Below are 17,725 nucleotides of genomic sequence, written 5' to 3'. Positions count from 1 at the left end.
AACCTATGATCCGATGCCCATCTGAAGTTTGAGGAGCAGGAAAGCAAACAAAAAGGGTGAGCCTGGGATGAATCATATTACTTAACTAAAGTTTTAAGAGAATACAGAGTGCCATCCTTCTTCTATTATCCCCTTCTGATTGCAACATGTTTTGATGAGATTTCTGAAAAGAAGATGAAAGTGAATCAGACGAAACACAGCAAGTCCATGTTTCTATTACTTCTTTCACCTTGAATAGTGCATCGCCCTGGAACCATAACACGCTCAAAATATTCTCTCTAAATTTATAAAATTCTTTGTGGTACAAAGCCTGGAGGAATTCCTATAGTACACCCTACTCCGAGGTGACACAATTATATGGCTTAATATATTTCATTGTCATTCAAATGAAAAATTACCCTGATTATAATTTAAAATTTTAAGGGCTAACTTATAGCCTATTATAGTCAAAATCAATAGAGTGACTTCGATTACAATTTTATAATGGCCTATTTGCGGTTGATATAATTAGGAGTTATCCCTTCGCTTTAGAAACTCTAGACGGTATGCTAATGTTACAAGAACCCTCTTGTGCTTAGATGCGAAAGCCGCGCGTATAGATCGCCCATAAGGCGATATAAGGCGAATAAGGAATTCATACTACTAATATAGGAATTATTGTGGCCCCATATCTCCCAAGTTAATTTCCACGCGGGTTTTGTGGGCCGTTCTTGAGTACTCCTCACAATTCCGACGTCTTTCTAACTGCGGTTTCATTGGTTGGTAGCAACGCAACGCGCTGTGGGATAGATTATTCGACAGGTAAAATTCGTTATGCCCAGTGATTAATCTAGCTCCTCCCACAAAACCCGACTAGATAAGTTGAGGGAAAAAGGAAAATGATAATGATTCCAATTAGCTGTATGTATTCTTGGGCGAATTGATAGGGAACGATTTTATAAATGTAAAGCCATAAGTTCATTTATTGTCCATTTTCTCTCACATTTAGATATTCAAAAAGACTTACTAAATTGAACTGCGTATGTACAATACCTACACCTCCATGCGTTTATTGTTAGCTTATGTCATAACATCCGCTAAGCCTCAACACTGAATTGCGGTACGTAATCCAAAATCATTTTGAACATTCGTAATTAGACGAATTTACATAGAACACACGAAGAAAGTTGAGCCGGTCATTATGGGTCACAATTTAAATGTCAAATGGCAGAGAAGAAGCTGAATCCTCTAATCCCTCTGTATTTAGGGATACAAGGGCTCCCTCTAGATTTGCTTATTGACTTTTCTTTATAATATACTAGTTAAGCTACCCGGCATTGCCCGGTGTTTTAAGGAACGAAAACCGGGAAGAGTTTCCAGTCCACGTTGACACTAAATCGTAAATAGTCTTTGGAACCCACTCTTACCAAGCATGGTGTTTTTTAACATGCTAGTATAATAATAATTAGTCTATTAAGAACATTACAATCGTCAACTTGACAGCATATAGTTACAACACTTGGGAGAAATATAGGTAACCTTTGAAGTGTGTCTCACAACTAAAGGGAACCAAACTGAAAGGACAGGGTTTTCTCTTAAAATATAGCTTCAAGGTTGAGAACATATGCCTCCGCCGAATGTGGCCTTTAACCGAGGGACATAAATTTTTCATCCTTCCAGAAGGGAATAGGCCCACTAGACTCTGCGAAATTTCGGATATTTTACGGATCCTAAGCCTGAACCTCAAAATTCAAGAATCATCCTTTCCACCCGCGAAAGCCCGCTATGGACTCTTCTCTGGTATGTTGACCTAATTAAATATTAAACCTGTATAAGGGCATGCTCTAATTAATCAATAAACATCTAGACTGAGATATTGTATAATTATGGAAATTTTCAGTGATTCTTGCTTTTTCTCCATTTTAATAACATTGCCCAGAATTCTAATTTAAGGGAATGAAGATTTTCGGATGAAACAACCCAACATCTGCATGCTAACTAATAAGGAAAAATAAAATATTTGATTTGACGCTCAACAGCTTTAAATGTCAGTGTGTACAAAGCTAGGCACGCTCTTCCTCTCTCTGTGAACCGCGGGTCAAATAAGATTGTCTCTAGTTTTACGTGCTATAATTATTACATAAGCTACCATCAAATGGGCTTCACTTCCAAATTAGATATTGACACGTTCCGAGGAAAACTTAGTAGTGAAATATTATTATGTCAATTATAAATAAATCACGATTTAGTTTAAATTCAAAAGAGAAACTAAATTACGTTTATTTTTATTTACTGACCCGATTCCGAAACTGCGGTAAATTTATTTAGATAGTTCAATTTCCAAAGTTAACATTAAGCAAATAATCCAATTTAAAATGTATCTGCTAGTAATGATCATAAGCGTTTTACATTACTTTAAATACATTAAATTTATCGTACCGTTTGAATGGTTGGCATTTTATCTCTTAGGAATTTCAATATCTTACATTACCGATAAGTTTTTATATGCAAAATTGTTGCAAAAAAAAAATAGGAAAACAAATGTTTCGCAAACAAAGCATTTCTAAAATTTTATTGAGGGTTTCCAGATCACGGATACCAAATTTCAAGCCGGTAAGTTTGTTTTAAAATGTTCTAAGGCTAATACGTCTTTGTATGAAATATGTTTTTCTCAAATTATATAATTTTTATCGAAAAGAATTCGCTCTAAATACACTTTACTCTTCTTACTACCTAAAGTTCAAAATTGAAAACAAAAAGTATACTTTGTTCGCAATCCATCCTCTGGCCATGTAACATGAGAAACACACGACCCTCCTCAACCTCTACACGATCCAACCAATCACAGAAGAGATTTTCCGAGGTCAAAAAAATAGAGGGGGGTTGCCACTATCCTGAGAGGTAAAAGGGGTCTCTCATATTACACGGCACGAGCAAGCTTCAAAGAAGCATCCTTTTTGCTTTTATCTATGAGCTTTTGCTACCACTGCGTCAGTCAAGGTCGGAACCAAGAGTCACAAGAGCTATATTTGAATTCAAATATATGAATTATGAGGACCATAAGTCTGTGGGGTCCCTGGGCCAATGCCCATCAGGTCCAATGGATAAGACGACCCTATCTACCGCGTTCTGTAAAACAGAAATTAACTGATCGGTTTTAACTCGCAAATTACTCAGAAATCGCTTGATATCCCACTTTAAGGTACATACTACAAAGTTGATGAGTTCAGATATCACTTAGTCCGACGTGAATCGTAAATGTTGATCATAGCTAACTATAGTTAATGGAAGTAACACTCCGCGTGAATTATCCCTTTCATTCATTCTCCATTTATTTAAGGGCAAACGAGATTATTGACCTATGAACCCTTTTTTTTTCTTTCAAGGTATCACTCAATCCCGGTCGGCAAGAGGCAATCTTTCCTCTTAAACAGAAGATGCACGTACGGTAATTTGAACGTTTTAATATTCGCCTAGTCATCTTCTAACCCCGCAGCCCGTTTAAATTTTTAATCGCTCATACCTCGTGTAAGGGAGCGTTAATAAGGCAATATCTATCATTAGATACCACCACCATCACCACCGCACCGAGAGGGATCGAGACGTGGTGGGGGAAAGGTTTTAGCACTAAACGAAGGCACCGAAATTTCTAGGACCTAACCTCTATACTATCATTCTTCATCTTTTCGCATTTCCTTCCTTCCGCCCACTCCCCCACTCTTACGGTTCTATTAATAAATTAAAACCTCGTTAATTTTTCATCAGGTCTTTTATTTAAATTGAAAATATCGATTCCACGCTAAGCTCTGCTATATACCAGACATCGCAACTCCCTTCCTATCCGCTACCCTTAGGAAGATTTTTAACAGAGAGCAATAAGGTATGGAGAGGAAGTACTGTACTATTCCCTAAGGGCTAACCTTTTTAACTCAAAGAAATCAAGCATCCACGATATTTGATGTATTTAAAGTTTGTTACTCTATTAACTATTCAAATAAGTTTATTTCTTCTAATCAGAAGTATTACTCTTCAATAATCTAGTACATGAAATAAAGTTGTTCTAAAATTTTCGTTATAGGTATTACGAGTGTTTGCTAAGGATAACTTCGCCATAAATTAAAGAGTGTGATGTTTGCGTCAAACTAAGTTGAAAGTGCCATAGAACATGGCCCATACAACATTTAAATACGGAGATATGGGCTTCAAAACAATGATTACCCCTAAAACACAGTGACAAATATGGTGTGATTAACTTAAGCGTACGAATACTTCTTCCCATTTCTGCTAGATAAAGGTTCAATAACATTCTTCGATTCAAGACTATTGAAGGCTGACATGTGTTAGTCACACGTTTGGAGTGAGACATGTCCTTGTTTGAAAGTCCAATATTTTTGGGTCAACTAAACGTTGTAAACCCCATGTTCTTTGACCCTTTCCACTCAGTTTGACGCTAAAAAGACAGATTTTAATTAACGGTAGAATTATCAGAAATATCCCATATATAACCGTAGTGTTATTAGCTATTCTAATAACGTTATTCTTCTACAAAAAATTATTCTTTTTCAAAAATCTAGTATACATACAGTTATGAAACCTTAATATTTATTGTGAAATATACTGACTGATCACTCTTGTGCCATGGTGGGAAAGTTGATCTTATGTACCAGATACTGACTAAGCAAATGTTTTAGTCAGTGGCCATCTTGCAAAATGACAGCACTGATAAAAGGGCATACTATTTATTGCTCGGTTTAAAGTATGAAATGAAAAATAAGTTTTTATATAAGAAAGTTTTAAAAAATACTTTTAATTTTAATATCTTAAATATTTTATCATCATAGATTCTGCTCCTATTCTGTATACTCTCTTGTTCTCAAAATGTAGCCAGAATTATTTATACGCTTTAAGTAGCTTTAGTTGTTGCTAATAGCCTTTTAAAACTTAATAAAAGTACAATACAAATTTTATTTTGAAAAATAACTTTAACTTTTATTACAATATTCATCAAACTTCTCGCTAAAATTCTTTCAGTAAGAGGAAATGTTTTAAAATCTTGCATGAAGAGTGAAAGATTAAATTAAATAGGAATAATTTTAATAAAGATATTCGTTCAGATAGCCTTAATTTCATTAATGTTCTGGAGAAGAGAAATAAAGAGTTGTTGCTAGGCTACGAAAGCTGGCTTGTATATAATATGGATATCCAAGTCAGGTTGCTAGGGTTATTTAATACAGCATGGTGAAGCAATCTAGCTCCAATATACGGAGAGTTCTCATTACTGTACTGCTTGAACTGAAACTACATGATGTTATTATACAGGTTGTTTCTGATAAGTCTGGCATACATTTTTATGGGGATGTTCTTTGGGCAATTTTGAGTTGAAAATGTTCTATGATATTTTGCCCTAAAAGACACTTTTTCGAGTTATGATTACAGTATTTTACGGATGATCCCTTAAATTTAATTAAGAAACTAAAAGACGATGATTTCTAATTTAATTTAGGGGTCATACGTAAAACACTCAAATATAACTCAAAAACAGAGACTGATGGAAAAATGCCATTGAAAATTTTCGACTCAAAATTTCCCAAAGAACATCCTCTAAATTTACGGCAGACTTATCAGAAACACCCTGTACTACAGAACGTGTGACCGTTAATATTCATTTCACGAATCCCTGAAAATCTCTGAATTTTAAACTAATTAAACAAATAATTATTGAATATTTTTATGTATTCGCTTAAGAACGAGGTATAACAATAAGTTATTAAAGCTCAAAATTACAAAATTCAGTAAAAGGCTCACCAAAATTTATAAATGTGTATACCATGGTTGGTTGTACTATCCCGTAACAGGATTTTCTACTTTTAAAACCATAAACTATTGTTTTATTGGATAATTATCAAATGACAGTATACACTGGATTAAGTGATGAGAATTTAGCGTGAAAATAAAATTGCCATTTTTAATTTTTAATAAACCCTATAGCTGCCGAACCTCCAGTGGCAAGACCAATAATGTATTTCCTATGGGCCCCTGTAAAACTATATCCCGCAATACACCAGTGTACGATATTTTCAAATAAATTCATATCTTCTTTTATTCTTTACCAATTTCGTAGTTTTTAGAATCAAACTAAAGGAAAAATAACAATCTAAACTATGTGACAGAAAACATGACATTACAAATTGCTACAGCAAGCGAAACTTCAAAAATGGATAAAAATGGTTTAAGAATACTTGAAAGACTGAAGAAACTGAAATGATCATGCAACCATTTTCAATCGATTTATTTTAATAAAAATAGCACCGAATTAATTATTAAAGCTTATCAAACCATCCCGTTTTTGTTTTTTATTATTATTTAAGTCGCCGCCGACACAAAGACCAAATGTAACTCATTTTAATCACATAATTATTATCCTATATCAATATTTTACTCAACAGGAGAATATTTTAAGTATAATGGATTAAGTGAAAAAAATGTGAGAAAATAGAATCAATGATAAAGGATGCGCGTTAGGAAATTTGTTATCACGCTATAGGATAGGCAACTCACTATCTCCGACGGCATTTTATTCTGTTCCAGCTTCGGTTGTCAGCAAGCGCAAAGCCTGCTCTCCATGTAACGTAGCTTTGTACGTGCTGACAAGGGACGAACGAAATACTAATTTTCAGAATTTAAATCTCGAGACTTTAGACACTGAACACGGATATTTCTTTCGTCTCTTGTCAGCACGGACAAAGCTACATTAAATATAGGCCTACCTTTGCCCGTGCTAACAACCGAAGCTGGAACAGGGTATATACAGAATAAGCTGCCGTCGGAGATAGGGAGTTGACTATCCTGTAGTGTGAAAAAAAAATTTCCTCGCGTGTATTTTTTTTTCATGATAGAATGGGCATTTTAATTCTTTCTTTTACTAATTTTTGAGTGCCGAACCTCCAGGGGTAAAACTAATAATGTATTTCCTATAGGCCCCTGTAAAACTAAAGCCCGCAATACACCAATGTACGATATTTTAAAAAACCCATTATTTTTCATTCTATATCAATTTCCTCGTTTTTAAAATAAAAATTAAGGAAAATTACAGCCTACTTTTACCTATTGACAGAAAATGTGACACAACAAATTGCTTAAGCTCGCGAAACTTCAAAAAAGGATTAAGAATTCTTGGAAAGACTGAAATGACGATACAACCATCTTTTAAATCGATTAATATTGATAAAAATAACACTAAATCATTAATAAAACTTAAGCCTTTTCGTTAAAAATAAACGTTTTGAGCAAATGTAGGTCATTTAACAGATACCAATATTTAACTCAACGGGAGATAATTTTATAAAAATTTGTTACATTGTCGGGAACTTTTGACTTTTTGGAAAAATTAAAAACGGGCCTAACGATAACAAACTTGAGGCAAAGGGCTCTAGTTTTAAACCTTGGAGTCTATCGCTAATTTTTTTACTCGTACTACTTTTGTTTCAGGCTTAGAAGTCAACTTTTGAAAGATTTAAAAATGATATAAAATTTGGTAAGTTTTGTTAACGATTTTGATACAAATCGATTAAAAATTATTGTCAGATAATTCTATTCTTAATTTAAATAGATGCCATTATTAATTGTATAAGCTGGAAGGGTCTTCTACTAATCTGTATTTATATTAGCGTTAGGTTTAATTCAACTCCATCCGTTTTGTCCTCCCTGTTACTTCCTGACCCCTCCCTTCTTTTCCTTATTTCGCGTTCCGACGATCTTGGGGATCTATGGGAAACTAGAGCTTGGAAAAGAGCGAGAGAGAAAGAGAAAGGGAGAGAGAGAGAGAGTCAATAGAAAAAGAAAAGGGGGAGCTTTGAGATTTAATCTAGAACGAAGAATCCTCCGCTCAGGGACACTAAGGGACGAAACCGTCTTGCCTGATGCCTATAAGCTCTTCTTTTCAAAATACATTCTAATTCATATTCTACTTTTCTCTTTAAATAAATTCTTAACGGAGGCTCAAGCTCAAGGAAACGATTCCGAGAAAGTTAACAAGATTTATAATATATATATACGACCAGATAAAATATTACAGGATGAAGTTTAGCCTATATAAAGGACAAGTCTTTAGTTAAAGACTTGTTCTAATTTTAGAACGTTGGAATTTTGAGAGATTAAGCAGCATTGACATAGTTAGGAATACAGAGATTTCTTCCATACTTGGAATCTTTAACATCTCTTTTTCTAGGCCTCTGACCTTCAAAACCCCCCTTAAACCGTGACTCCCGTGACCTATGAACCTAGAAACCGAATGTAAAGAAGTTCTATTTGCGTCATTATTGGACTATAAATAATGTCACCGGATTTTTAGGAGTCTAGTCTCGTGATCATTTATGTTTAACACAGGCTATCAAATCATACCTTCATTAAACATTTAAAATGATTGTTTAAGACAAAGCCAAATATGTAAATTATTCAAAATACAGATTTTCTCAGAAATCATACCCAAAAAAAAACTTATATGGAAAGGCGCGTCACATATTTGTAATCGAGCAAAAGATGTAAATACTCGCAAAGTACTTCTAACCACTATGGAAACACTGTCCATTAAAGCTTGAGGGAGAAGGGCATGGAGTCGAAGCCTCCACACTTTAATGTAGCCTTTGTACCCCCACCTATGGTACCGTAGTCCTCCCAGCATCCTCAGCGTTTTGGTAGAGTAGAACGGTATAGAAACGTCAAGAACGCACCCTGTGTCTTAAAAAAAGAAGCTAGATACAATGGCAAATACAATGGCGATACGTGGCAGCACTTAACAATAGCCTACTGAAAGGTAGGAGCGCGCGCAAAGTACACTTAGAGACTTTCATTGCCGCAGGTCGCCCATCATCATTACCGCTCCTTCTTACTTCTTTCCTCCCTGATTAAAGCGATACTAAAATACTGCAACAAGCTATATTTGATCATTTCTGAATCCTCTATAGTTACCTTTAACTCCTAACAGGGATATGTGGTTAATTTTGCTTTGTTTGCCCAAAAGCTAGCTACCTACGCAGATTGGTTTTCTTTTCCAAGCTCAATATCCACACGGAGTGCTTCTATTTTTATCTTTTAACCTTTCAGAATTTTAACTTCTATGGAACTAGTTTGGCCTACATTATCTGTTGAAAAAATACTTCTTACACAACAATATTAGATGAAAGCTTTTCCCTCAGAAATTTTCTCTGCGTGAGGCCTTTCCTTTATCATAGGCAATATATATTTACATCCTTGCTCAAATTAGAAGAGATTGCTCTAGTGTATATTTCAAATATCTCATTTAAATATAACCCTTTAGGCTTTGTACGAAAGATTTTATGCTAAATAGGGTTGGATCAAAAACTAAAACCTATTGTACACGATCTATGGCTTTCCCTTATTGTACGTTTTGAATATTTGACCTTTTCAATTTGAACGAAGAAAAAAAGCCACGGATTCAATCTTTGAATTAAATTTTAATATCTTGGCCATGATCCAAATTAAGAGTATAAATTAAAAATATTTTATAATTATTTCCGCAATAATTATATTAATATATTCCCAAGTGAATATCTATTTTACTTAAGATTTATGTACTTGTAAAGCTAGTTTCGGCTTCTGTGGTAATGCTGTTCGGATGCATGGGCATTGATTATGCATCACACAGTAGTAAAGAAGTTATGCAATAGATTTGCTTATTGTTACTTATTTATCGTTATACAGGGTGTTTCCGATACATCCGTAAACAATTATGTGGGAGTAATATTTTGGGCGATTTTGAGTCGAAACTGTTCAATGACAATTTGTAATAACGAAGAAACTGAAACACAATGCTAATTAAATGTAAGGGGTCATCCGTAAACCACCCAGCCCAATCACAACTTGAAAACGGTGTCCCTTAGGGCAAAATGTCATAGAACTTACATTTTCGATTCGAAATCGTGCACCCAAAGAACATCCCACTTAATTCATGCCAGACTTACGAAAAACACCCTGTACGTTATTTATAATTATTAAGAAGTGATATCTAGTTTATTAGGGAGAAGGTATAAGATGCCCAAGCATTCGCTCGCCCTAGTCCCACTCCCCTTTCAAAATACAAGGGGGGGGGGGGCGTAAAAGGAAGCCGGGATATATTTAGCCTCTCCTCAGTCGGAGAATACGTAATTTTCGTCATTCTTGTTACGCTGACGTGAGTTTTCAAGAACCAATGAGATTCTGGTTGTAATTTAGGGGCGGGGATTAACTCCGGACCTACGCTTGGACTACAGATAAAGCTGGAAATATGGCGAATTTATACTTTCTCCCTAATAAACTTGATATCACTTCTTGTAATTATAAAAGTCGTATCATAAAGATTTCAAAGTCGCTACAATGTTGTCAGTTTGACACATTCTTTTTTAAAGGACAAATTGTAACATATCCCGGCCGACTACGTTAGAAAACGCTGACGCCAGGACAGTTAAGATTTAAGGTAGAGCTCTAGTTGGGTAAAATACAAAATAAACCGGCCTCGTGCCATATTACGTGTAAGCTTATAACTTTCTATTTAACAAACAGGTCATATTCCTAAATGTCCTAAGGACTTACGTTATGTATACCTCAATATTAGGCCAGGGATCTTATTATATAACAACGTTGTAAAGCCAGCAGCGTACAGGACGTGGACGTTGTACACCGTTCCGTATGCCGGCGAGGCAATTACTCCGCTTTGCCCGAGCGACTATTAAACGCGCGTTATAATCAAATTACCTTTTACGTTGGACAGTAAAATGCTCTTGGCCTGCTAGGTATTTAATGAAAATTTCAAAAGCCTTAAGCGTATAGAAGGAAGGCGCGTGTGCCACGCTCGCAACTGGACGCGTTACACACGCTTCGCTACGATGACCTAATTACGAACCGGGCTATATATAATTGACAGTTTGACATGTCGGAGTTTAAGGGAAATGGAAAAGTATATATATGAACAGACTAAAAATAAGAATGTTGAAATATGTTGAATATTAAGAGTGCATACAGAAAATAAAGTGCCCAGGTATGCTACAAAACCATTCAAATAACAACTCTTAACTCGAATACTGGCAAAGATACAGTCGCTTAACCCGAGGTGATAACCTTGCGTCATCTCAATGATGTTACTGTTGCCACTCTGTAATTCAGCGCCAGTTGCTTAGATATTTAGAGTATTGGACCGATGACACTAGGTCAGTGATTGAAATCCACTATGCGGTGTTAAGTCATTTTCACCTCAAGATTCTGCTAACTAAACTGCCAATGGTAGCAGAAGTTTATAATACTTTTCTTAGAGAGAAATGTACCATGATTCTTCCCTACATCAGGAAGGGTTGAATTCTCACAGGCTGAAAGAGGTATGGGTAAGGCAGGAGTAAGAGGTTCGGTTAAGCAGCAGCAGACGCCACTAGACCAATGGTGGCACCAGGGATAGATTTAATTTTAGAAGTAGGAATGGAGAACGGTTAATATTTACTTCAGTCCGACTCATAGCCCAGTAAAGAGCCCCTCCCTCCAATACTTAAAGAAAAGTTTAAATTATCATATTGGCTCACTTAAACTACGTTTTGATGACGTTGCTGACGGGGACGACGAAAAATACGTAATTCATTTCTACCTCTGTCGCTATGACCCGCCTCTTCTTTCATACCCCTCTGACCCGTAGAGGGGTCCGGGACATTGACGCGCGCCCACATCACTCTGTTCTCCATTCCTACTTCTAAAATTAAATCTATCCCTGTTTTTATTTTGTAATATTTTACCTATTATATTTAGAAAAAGGCCCGAGGATTTGTAATTAGAACATAATACAAGCCTTACGTCAGGCGAGAGTATTGACAACGTTCTTAAGATGAACTTAAATCTCTCAGTAAGAAGCGACCTCTCTTGGTGATTAGAAAAAATTATAGAACTACTAATGAATCTAGGTAGAAAATAATACCAGACAATAATCGTGGTTAAGATTGTAAAAACATTATTTGTTAAAGAAATTTCTCATGTCCAAATACAATGATGTTGAACACAGCATCGCAAACTTTGTGGCGCCTAATAGTTGAGAGCTAAGTATTTTATTTTTTTTAAAAAAAAATTATTCATTTCAATGAATAAAAAATAAATAAATAAATAAATAAATAAATAAAGACAAAAGCACTCTTTACATTTTATCAATGTAAGAACAATCATAGACAAACTATTGCTACAATGTGGTACCAGAGGTTAAGATCATGTCCAAATATATTTCATAATGTCAGTGAAATCTTGCTAGTAGCCGCTATTGTTACAGTTACGCAATCGATAACATTTAAAACTCTTCCTACTTCTACAACGTAACTTAGGACGGTAATAAGTACACACTGAAGCTAATAATTGCATAACCCAAAATACCATGAAATTGTAATTTATAATAATATTATATTAATTCTTCATAAATAATGTAAATGGAGAAGCTCACTCTATCGACCGATTTTGATTTCGGTTCGATAAACTTAGAGACGTGAACGTTAACGTTGACGTTGATATTAAAACCTGTATTTACCAGTGTGAATTTAGACATAAATTTAATCACGGTTTTCTCTTTAATTTATGTGGTTTATTGGAGCTGGGTATTATTTTATATTACTCTATGGTAGCATATCTTTAACATGAACGGCATCCAACTCACCCAACTGTAATCGATGAAAGTGTTACACGTCAAGCCACAGAGTTGGTACACATCATAGCTTAATACCATCTGGATATATTACTTTTTTTTTTTTTTTTGAAAAAAAGTCGGATTTTTGTCAACCCTTATTTTATGATGGTGTCATAGTCATTTGTTAATCCAAATAGTCTGAATGCATGGTAAATTCTATTTCTGTTCAGCCGTAAAAGACATTACCCACAATTAAGCGAAAAACCGATTATGTATAAACAATAATAATAATAATAATAAACACTTTTTTATTACATAACAGTTGTATCTTCCCATTTCAAAAATATTAAGCGTTTGTCAAGTGGATGTGAAAAATTCGGTTATATGATGGTTGTTCTGGGACAATAATAGGATTCAAGGCAGTTTGATTGAAAATGCGAGAGTGATAATATTACAAGTAATCCCTATTTGATGTAAAAAAAATCTCGGATTATACAATAAGGGAAGTTAGACGTGAAAAAATTCTTAACTGATGGGTATATGAGAGCTACCATTTTCTCATCGATTTACCCTTACCATGTACCACTAATACCATTTAATAAGCTTTCTATTATCCAATACTTTTAAGTCAAATAAGACATCGTGGAGCCGATATATTATGGAATATGTTAAATTTTTTAACCCTTCGAAACGCAATATTAACATTTTATCCCGTATTATCTTTCACCTCCGGATTTTAACAAAATAAAGAGGACAAAAATCTCTAATAAAAAGGCGAATTTTCAGCTTTCACTTGCAAACATTCAATAAAGTTTTGACCGTTTGTTTCCAAATAGAGAGGTTAAGAAGAAACAGAATATACATAAAAAGTCTGTCTTAAACCGAGTTATTTTGAGGCAGTTAGAAAGTTTCTAACGAAATTCATCAATTGGAAAACATACATAGACTCTTTAGTCAAATGACATTATTAAAAACATAGTCAAAAGGAAACTAAATAACATTATTCAAATTAACTTTAACCGCCTCGTAAAGGTAAGGTGGCTCTTTCATTCTTATGTAATAGCATCCAACATAATTCCCTGAATCTTCCAATTTTTTCAAAATAATTGAACAATGTTTGTTGGTTAACTGATTTTCATCGTTATCCCAACCGAACTCATTCTTCAGGTGATTAATTGGTTCTTCCCATTTTACGCTTGATTCTAAACTCGAAGCGTCAGGATCTGGGAAATAAATCACGTCGTTCACTGGGAGAGACGTTGCAGCTTCGTTTTCCAATTTGACACGATTTAAGTGAAACTCTGAACTGACATTATCACTCGATAAAGGTTCTGGTTCTTGCTTTACTTCCTTGGAAGTTATGGTATTAACTTCGCACTTGGAAGGCGAGGTATTTAATGAAATTACTTGGTCGATGTTGGAACCGATCATATGTTTTGAATTGGTACATTTAGACTTCCTCGCGTTTCCGGGTTCATCAGGATCTGATTCAGAATGAATTTCGACTTGATTTGACTGGTCAGTTTCATTGAGAGAATCGTCGTTTACATTTGTCATCCGTCCCTGTTTGTCGTCTGGTTTGAATTTTAATGGACATGCAAAGTCTGCAACATTCTTAGATTGATCGCTATCGTTTTTCCTTCTTAACGAGACTGTTTTCCGAGTTTTTTGTCCAATTCGAGATTTTAACGGATGAAGTCTAGCAATGTGATTTCTTAGTCCATGTTTCAATTTGGCTGCGAAATCACAAAACGTACACTTATACGGACGTTCGTCACTGTGAGTCACGACGTGTATCTTTAAATTCCCGCGTGTTCGGGTATGGTAATCGCAAACATTGCATTTGAATGGACGGTCGTCACTGTGCTTCAAGACGTGTTTATTTAAATTCAAGAGTGCTTTGGAGCGATATTCGCAAACATCGCATTTGTACGGACGCTCGTCACTATGAGTTTTGACATGTATCTTTAAATCATCTCGCCTACGGGAACGATATTCGCAAATATGGCATTTGAATGGGCGCTCATCACTGTGGGTCAATACGTGTCTCTTTAAATCCCCTAGCCTTCGGGAACGATAATTGCAAATATCGCATTTGTACGGACGCTCGTCACTATGAGTTGCGACATGTTTCTTTAAATCTTTTCGTATTCGGGAACAATAATCGCAAATATCGCATTTGTACGGACGCTCGTCACTATGAGTTGCGACGTGCAACTTTAAATCCTCTCTCCTTCGGGAACGATATTCGCAAATATCGCATTTGAATGGACGCTGGTCACTGTGAGTTATAACGTGGCTCTTCAAATTCCTGCGTGTTCGGGTACGGTAATCGCAAACATTGCATTTGAATGAACGCTCGTCACTATGAGTTGCGACGTGCATCTTTAAATCATATCGCCTTCGGGAACTATAATCGCAAATATCGCATTTGTACGGACTCTGGTCACTGTGAATTAATTTATGATTCTTGAAGACTGAGCTCATTCCTGTCTGGAAACCGCACTGTTCACACTTAAACTTCATCTCTCCCTAATGAATCAACAGGTGATACTTTAAATATCAATTATGCTTTGGGAATCTCATAAGAGTTGCATTTAAACAATGTAACGGGCATACCGGTTAATTCTCACATAAACATCCAAATATCTTTTAGATCGAAATCTGAATCGGGTTGCAAATTTTACATCAGTGTACGACTTGAACAGCAGATAGTGAGCTAGATTGTCATTAAAGCTGAAATAACATAAATATCTTATGAAAATGCTCCACATTTACATTAGTTGAGGAAAGATGGCTATCCATGCAAAAATGAGTAAATCCTCCAACATCAATTAGAGTAATCTAACCAGTTTATCATAGGACTGCGATAAGGAAGGGGTCTAATTAATTGCTCAGCCAAAAAGGCATGGCCAATATGACACTATCCATAAGTCTTCGAGAATGCGATATCGTTTTAAAAATTAATATTCAAAAAATCGAAATTACCTTTAATTTTAAACTCTGAGATAATGTTTTTATACGCTTCCAACTTCCGAGTAGATCCAACGTACTTTCCTCGGACCGCGTCTACAAAAATGTTTTCACAACAGCAGGTGGAGCAGAGTCAGCAGACGAAAAAAAGGTTGAGACTTCAGGAACAGGGACGGATCATGGAAAAACAAACAAATACTTTAATGTAGTACTATACTTCAGAAGTTTCAGAACTCTCGACAGCTTAGTGTGTACTGTCTTTCCCTTTCGTTACTGATGAAAGTGATTTGATTTATTAAAATCTTAGACATTTTAGTTTGGTTAGCCTTTTATGTCACTCTCAGTAGGTATTTTTCAGCTACAATTAAGTAACTTAACTTTCTTTGATAGCAATTTGGAGTTTCTGGCAAACAAAAAGGTTTCTACGCAGTTGAAAAATAGGTTTCTAACATGATTAAAATATTTAATTAATATCAAGTAATCAAGTATTGCTTTATGTTGAAAGACCTGGGTCTTCTTCAATGTAAAAGATGGTTTTTTTTTAAATATCCCTTATTGCAGAATAATTAGCATTTAATTAGTCTTAAAAACTAGACTACTGCACCGCCATTGGATTAATGGCGTCTACTAAAAAAATCTCTTGGTTGGTTGAATTCTCACAGGCTGAGAGAAGTATGGGTAAGAGGTTCTGGCTAGCAGACGCCACTAAAGCAAAGCGGCACAATAGTTCTCGTTTTTACGTCTAATTTAATGGAAGTTATTTTGTAATAAGAGATAATTTTTTTAATATATTTCCTTTTATGTTTAAAAAAAGGCCGTTCTTTTAAGGTATAATGTTATGTTGCTTGACCCTTTCCTTTAATTATGGTGATATTATGAAAATGGCTTTTTGACGTTTTCCATTCGACTAAATTGAAAGGAAAAATAACCCTTCACCCCCTAAGAGATAAAATTGCAAGGAATAAATCTTTAAGTTTATTTCCAACGAAAATATTAATATCGAGAAGGCCTCGAGTTTTCAACAACAAGCCAGTCTAAAAATAGACATCTAGTGAATAGGCGAGCTATGATCGCTTTTGGGGGCAAGGGGTCAGGGGGGTGTGATTGCGCGATTAAACGGTGAAGAAATAAAGCAAAAATCTTGAGAACGCCGACTATGCCAGCATCAAAACCCGGGTACCCTTAATATACGTTTTCCAGGGTACTATCACTTTCAGAGCTTGCGCGATGCTGAAGAGATTATTGAAAAGTAGTAGTAGCCCCTCCTTGTAACCACCCTGGGATCATCAATGTTTAACGATCCTCCATTGATGTCTAAAAACATGCCATGGAGATCCTAACGGTTAGATCCATACTCGAAATAATAATTATTATATAATACTCTAGATATATTGCGTCCTCATTTCAATGGATTACGATTTCAAGGCATAGAGGGGTGGTGGCTAGCCCCTATGCCACAGCTAACCGACATCACCCTATAACTATTAACTTTAACCTCGGCAAGTTTTTATGGGAAGGACAAACCGAATCACATACGCGAAAAATAGTTCCTTCATCATTACTGTAGTAGCGCTTAAAGGAGCTGTTTGGACCGAGGGACAAACGGCTGTCTTCCTCATAGAGTTTAGCATAGCGGTTGGGTAAAAAAGGAGAGGGGTCTGTCAGCCCTTTTAACTATTTGTCAAGGCGCATGCGCTTGTGGATTTTTGTTCCACGTCAAGACAATCAAGGTTTGTGGGTTGATTGCCTAGGACTTAGTACCGAACAGTTATAGAATTCACCTCAAGTTTGATGAGCGGGAAAGCAAACAGAAAGGGTGACCTATATTGGTTAAGTGTTAGTTAGCCATTAGTTTCGTCCACTTTGTGTTTTGGAAATATCAAGAAATGCTATGCTGTAGGCCTATCACCGTATGCCTAGAGTTAGTAACGACTCTTCCCAGTCGACCGTTGGTATGTTTTCGAGACAACAAAAATTGTCCAACCAAGACGAGGAAGGAATTAAACCCGTTGTTTCTACTCACTCAAAAATCTCTCTGCTCTGGAAACAAGAGCAAAAAGCCTTTCCACATTCTACTGACCACTTATCGATCTGTGTACCATGGTAACGCGGGGCTCCGATGACGAGCATACA

The 17,725-nt window shown here is 35.7% G+C and overlaps 1 protein-coding gene across 2 annotated transcripts; it reads right to left on the bottom strand.

Moving 5' to 3' along the window:
- Positions 1-12,909: 12,909 nt before the first annotated feature.
- On the bottom strand, positions 12,910-17,396 carry LOC149588253 (uncharacterized). 2 transcript variants are annotated; one of them, XM_089863056.1, is made up of 3 exons: positions 15,608-17,396; positions 15,239-15,355; positions 12,910-15,151 (listed from the first exon to the last, which is right to left on the bottom strand). In XM_089863056.1, the coding sequence occupies exon 3, from the start codon at positions 15,143-15,145 to the stop codon at positions 13,610-13,612; it is 1,536 nt and encodes a 511-aa protein (XP_089719182.1). In that variant the 5' UTR covers positions 15,146-15,151; positions 15,239-15,355; positions 15,608-17,396; the 3' UTR covers positions 12,910-13,609. The 2 variants fall into 2 exon arrangements, with proteins under 2 accessions (XP_089719182.1, XP_089719183.1); XM_089863057.1 differs by lacking the exon at positions 15,239-15,355.
- Between the last annotated feature and the right edge of the window lie 329 nt (positions 17,397-17,725).

Source organism: Phalangium opilio, unplaced genomic scaffold (assembly GCF_054372755.1).
Source record: "Phalangium opilio isolate 3A_F unplaced genomic scaffold, DU_Popi_V2 ptg000662l_1, whole genome shotgun sequence".
NCBI lineage: Eukaryota > Metazoa > Arthropoda > Arachnida > Opiliones > Phalangiidae > Phalangium > Phalangium opilio.
The sequence above is the reverse complement of the archived record's forward strand: the minus strand, read 5'-3'. Positions and strand labels throughout refer to the sequence as shown.

Excerpts from the sequence above, each read along its gene's own strand:
- LOC149588253 (XM_089863056.1), bottom strand. The coding sequence starts at position 15,145 with ATGAAGTTTAAGTGTGAACAGTGCGGTTTCCAGACAGGAATGAGCTCA.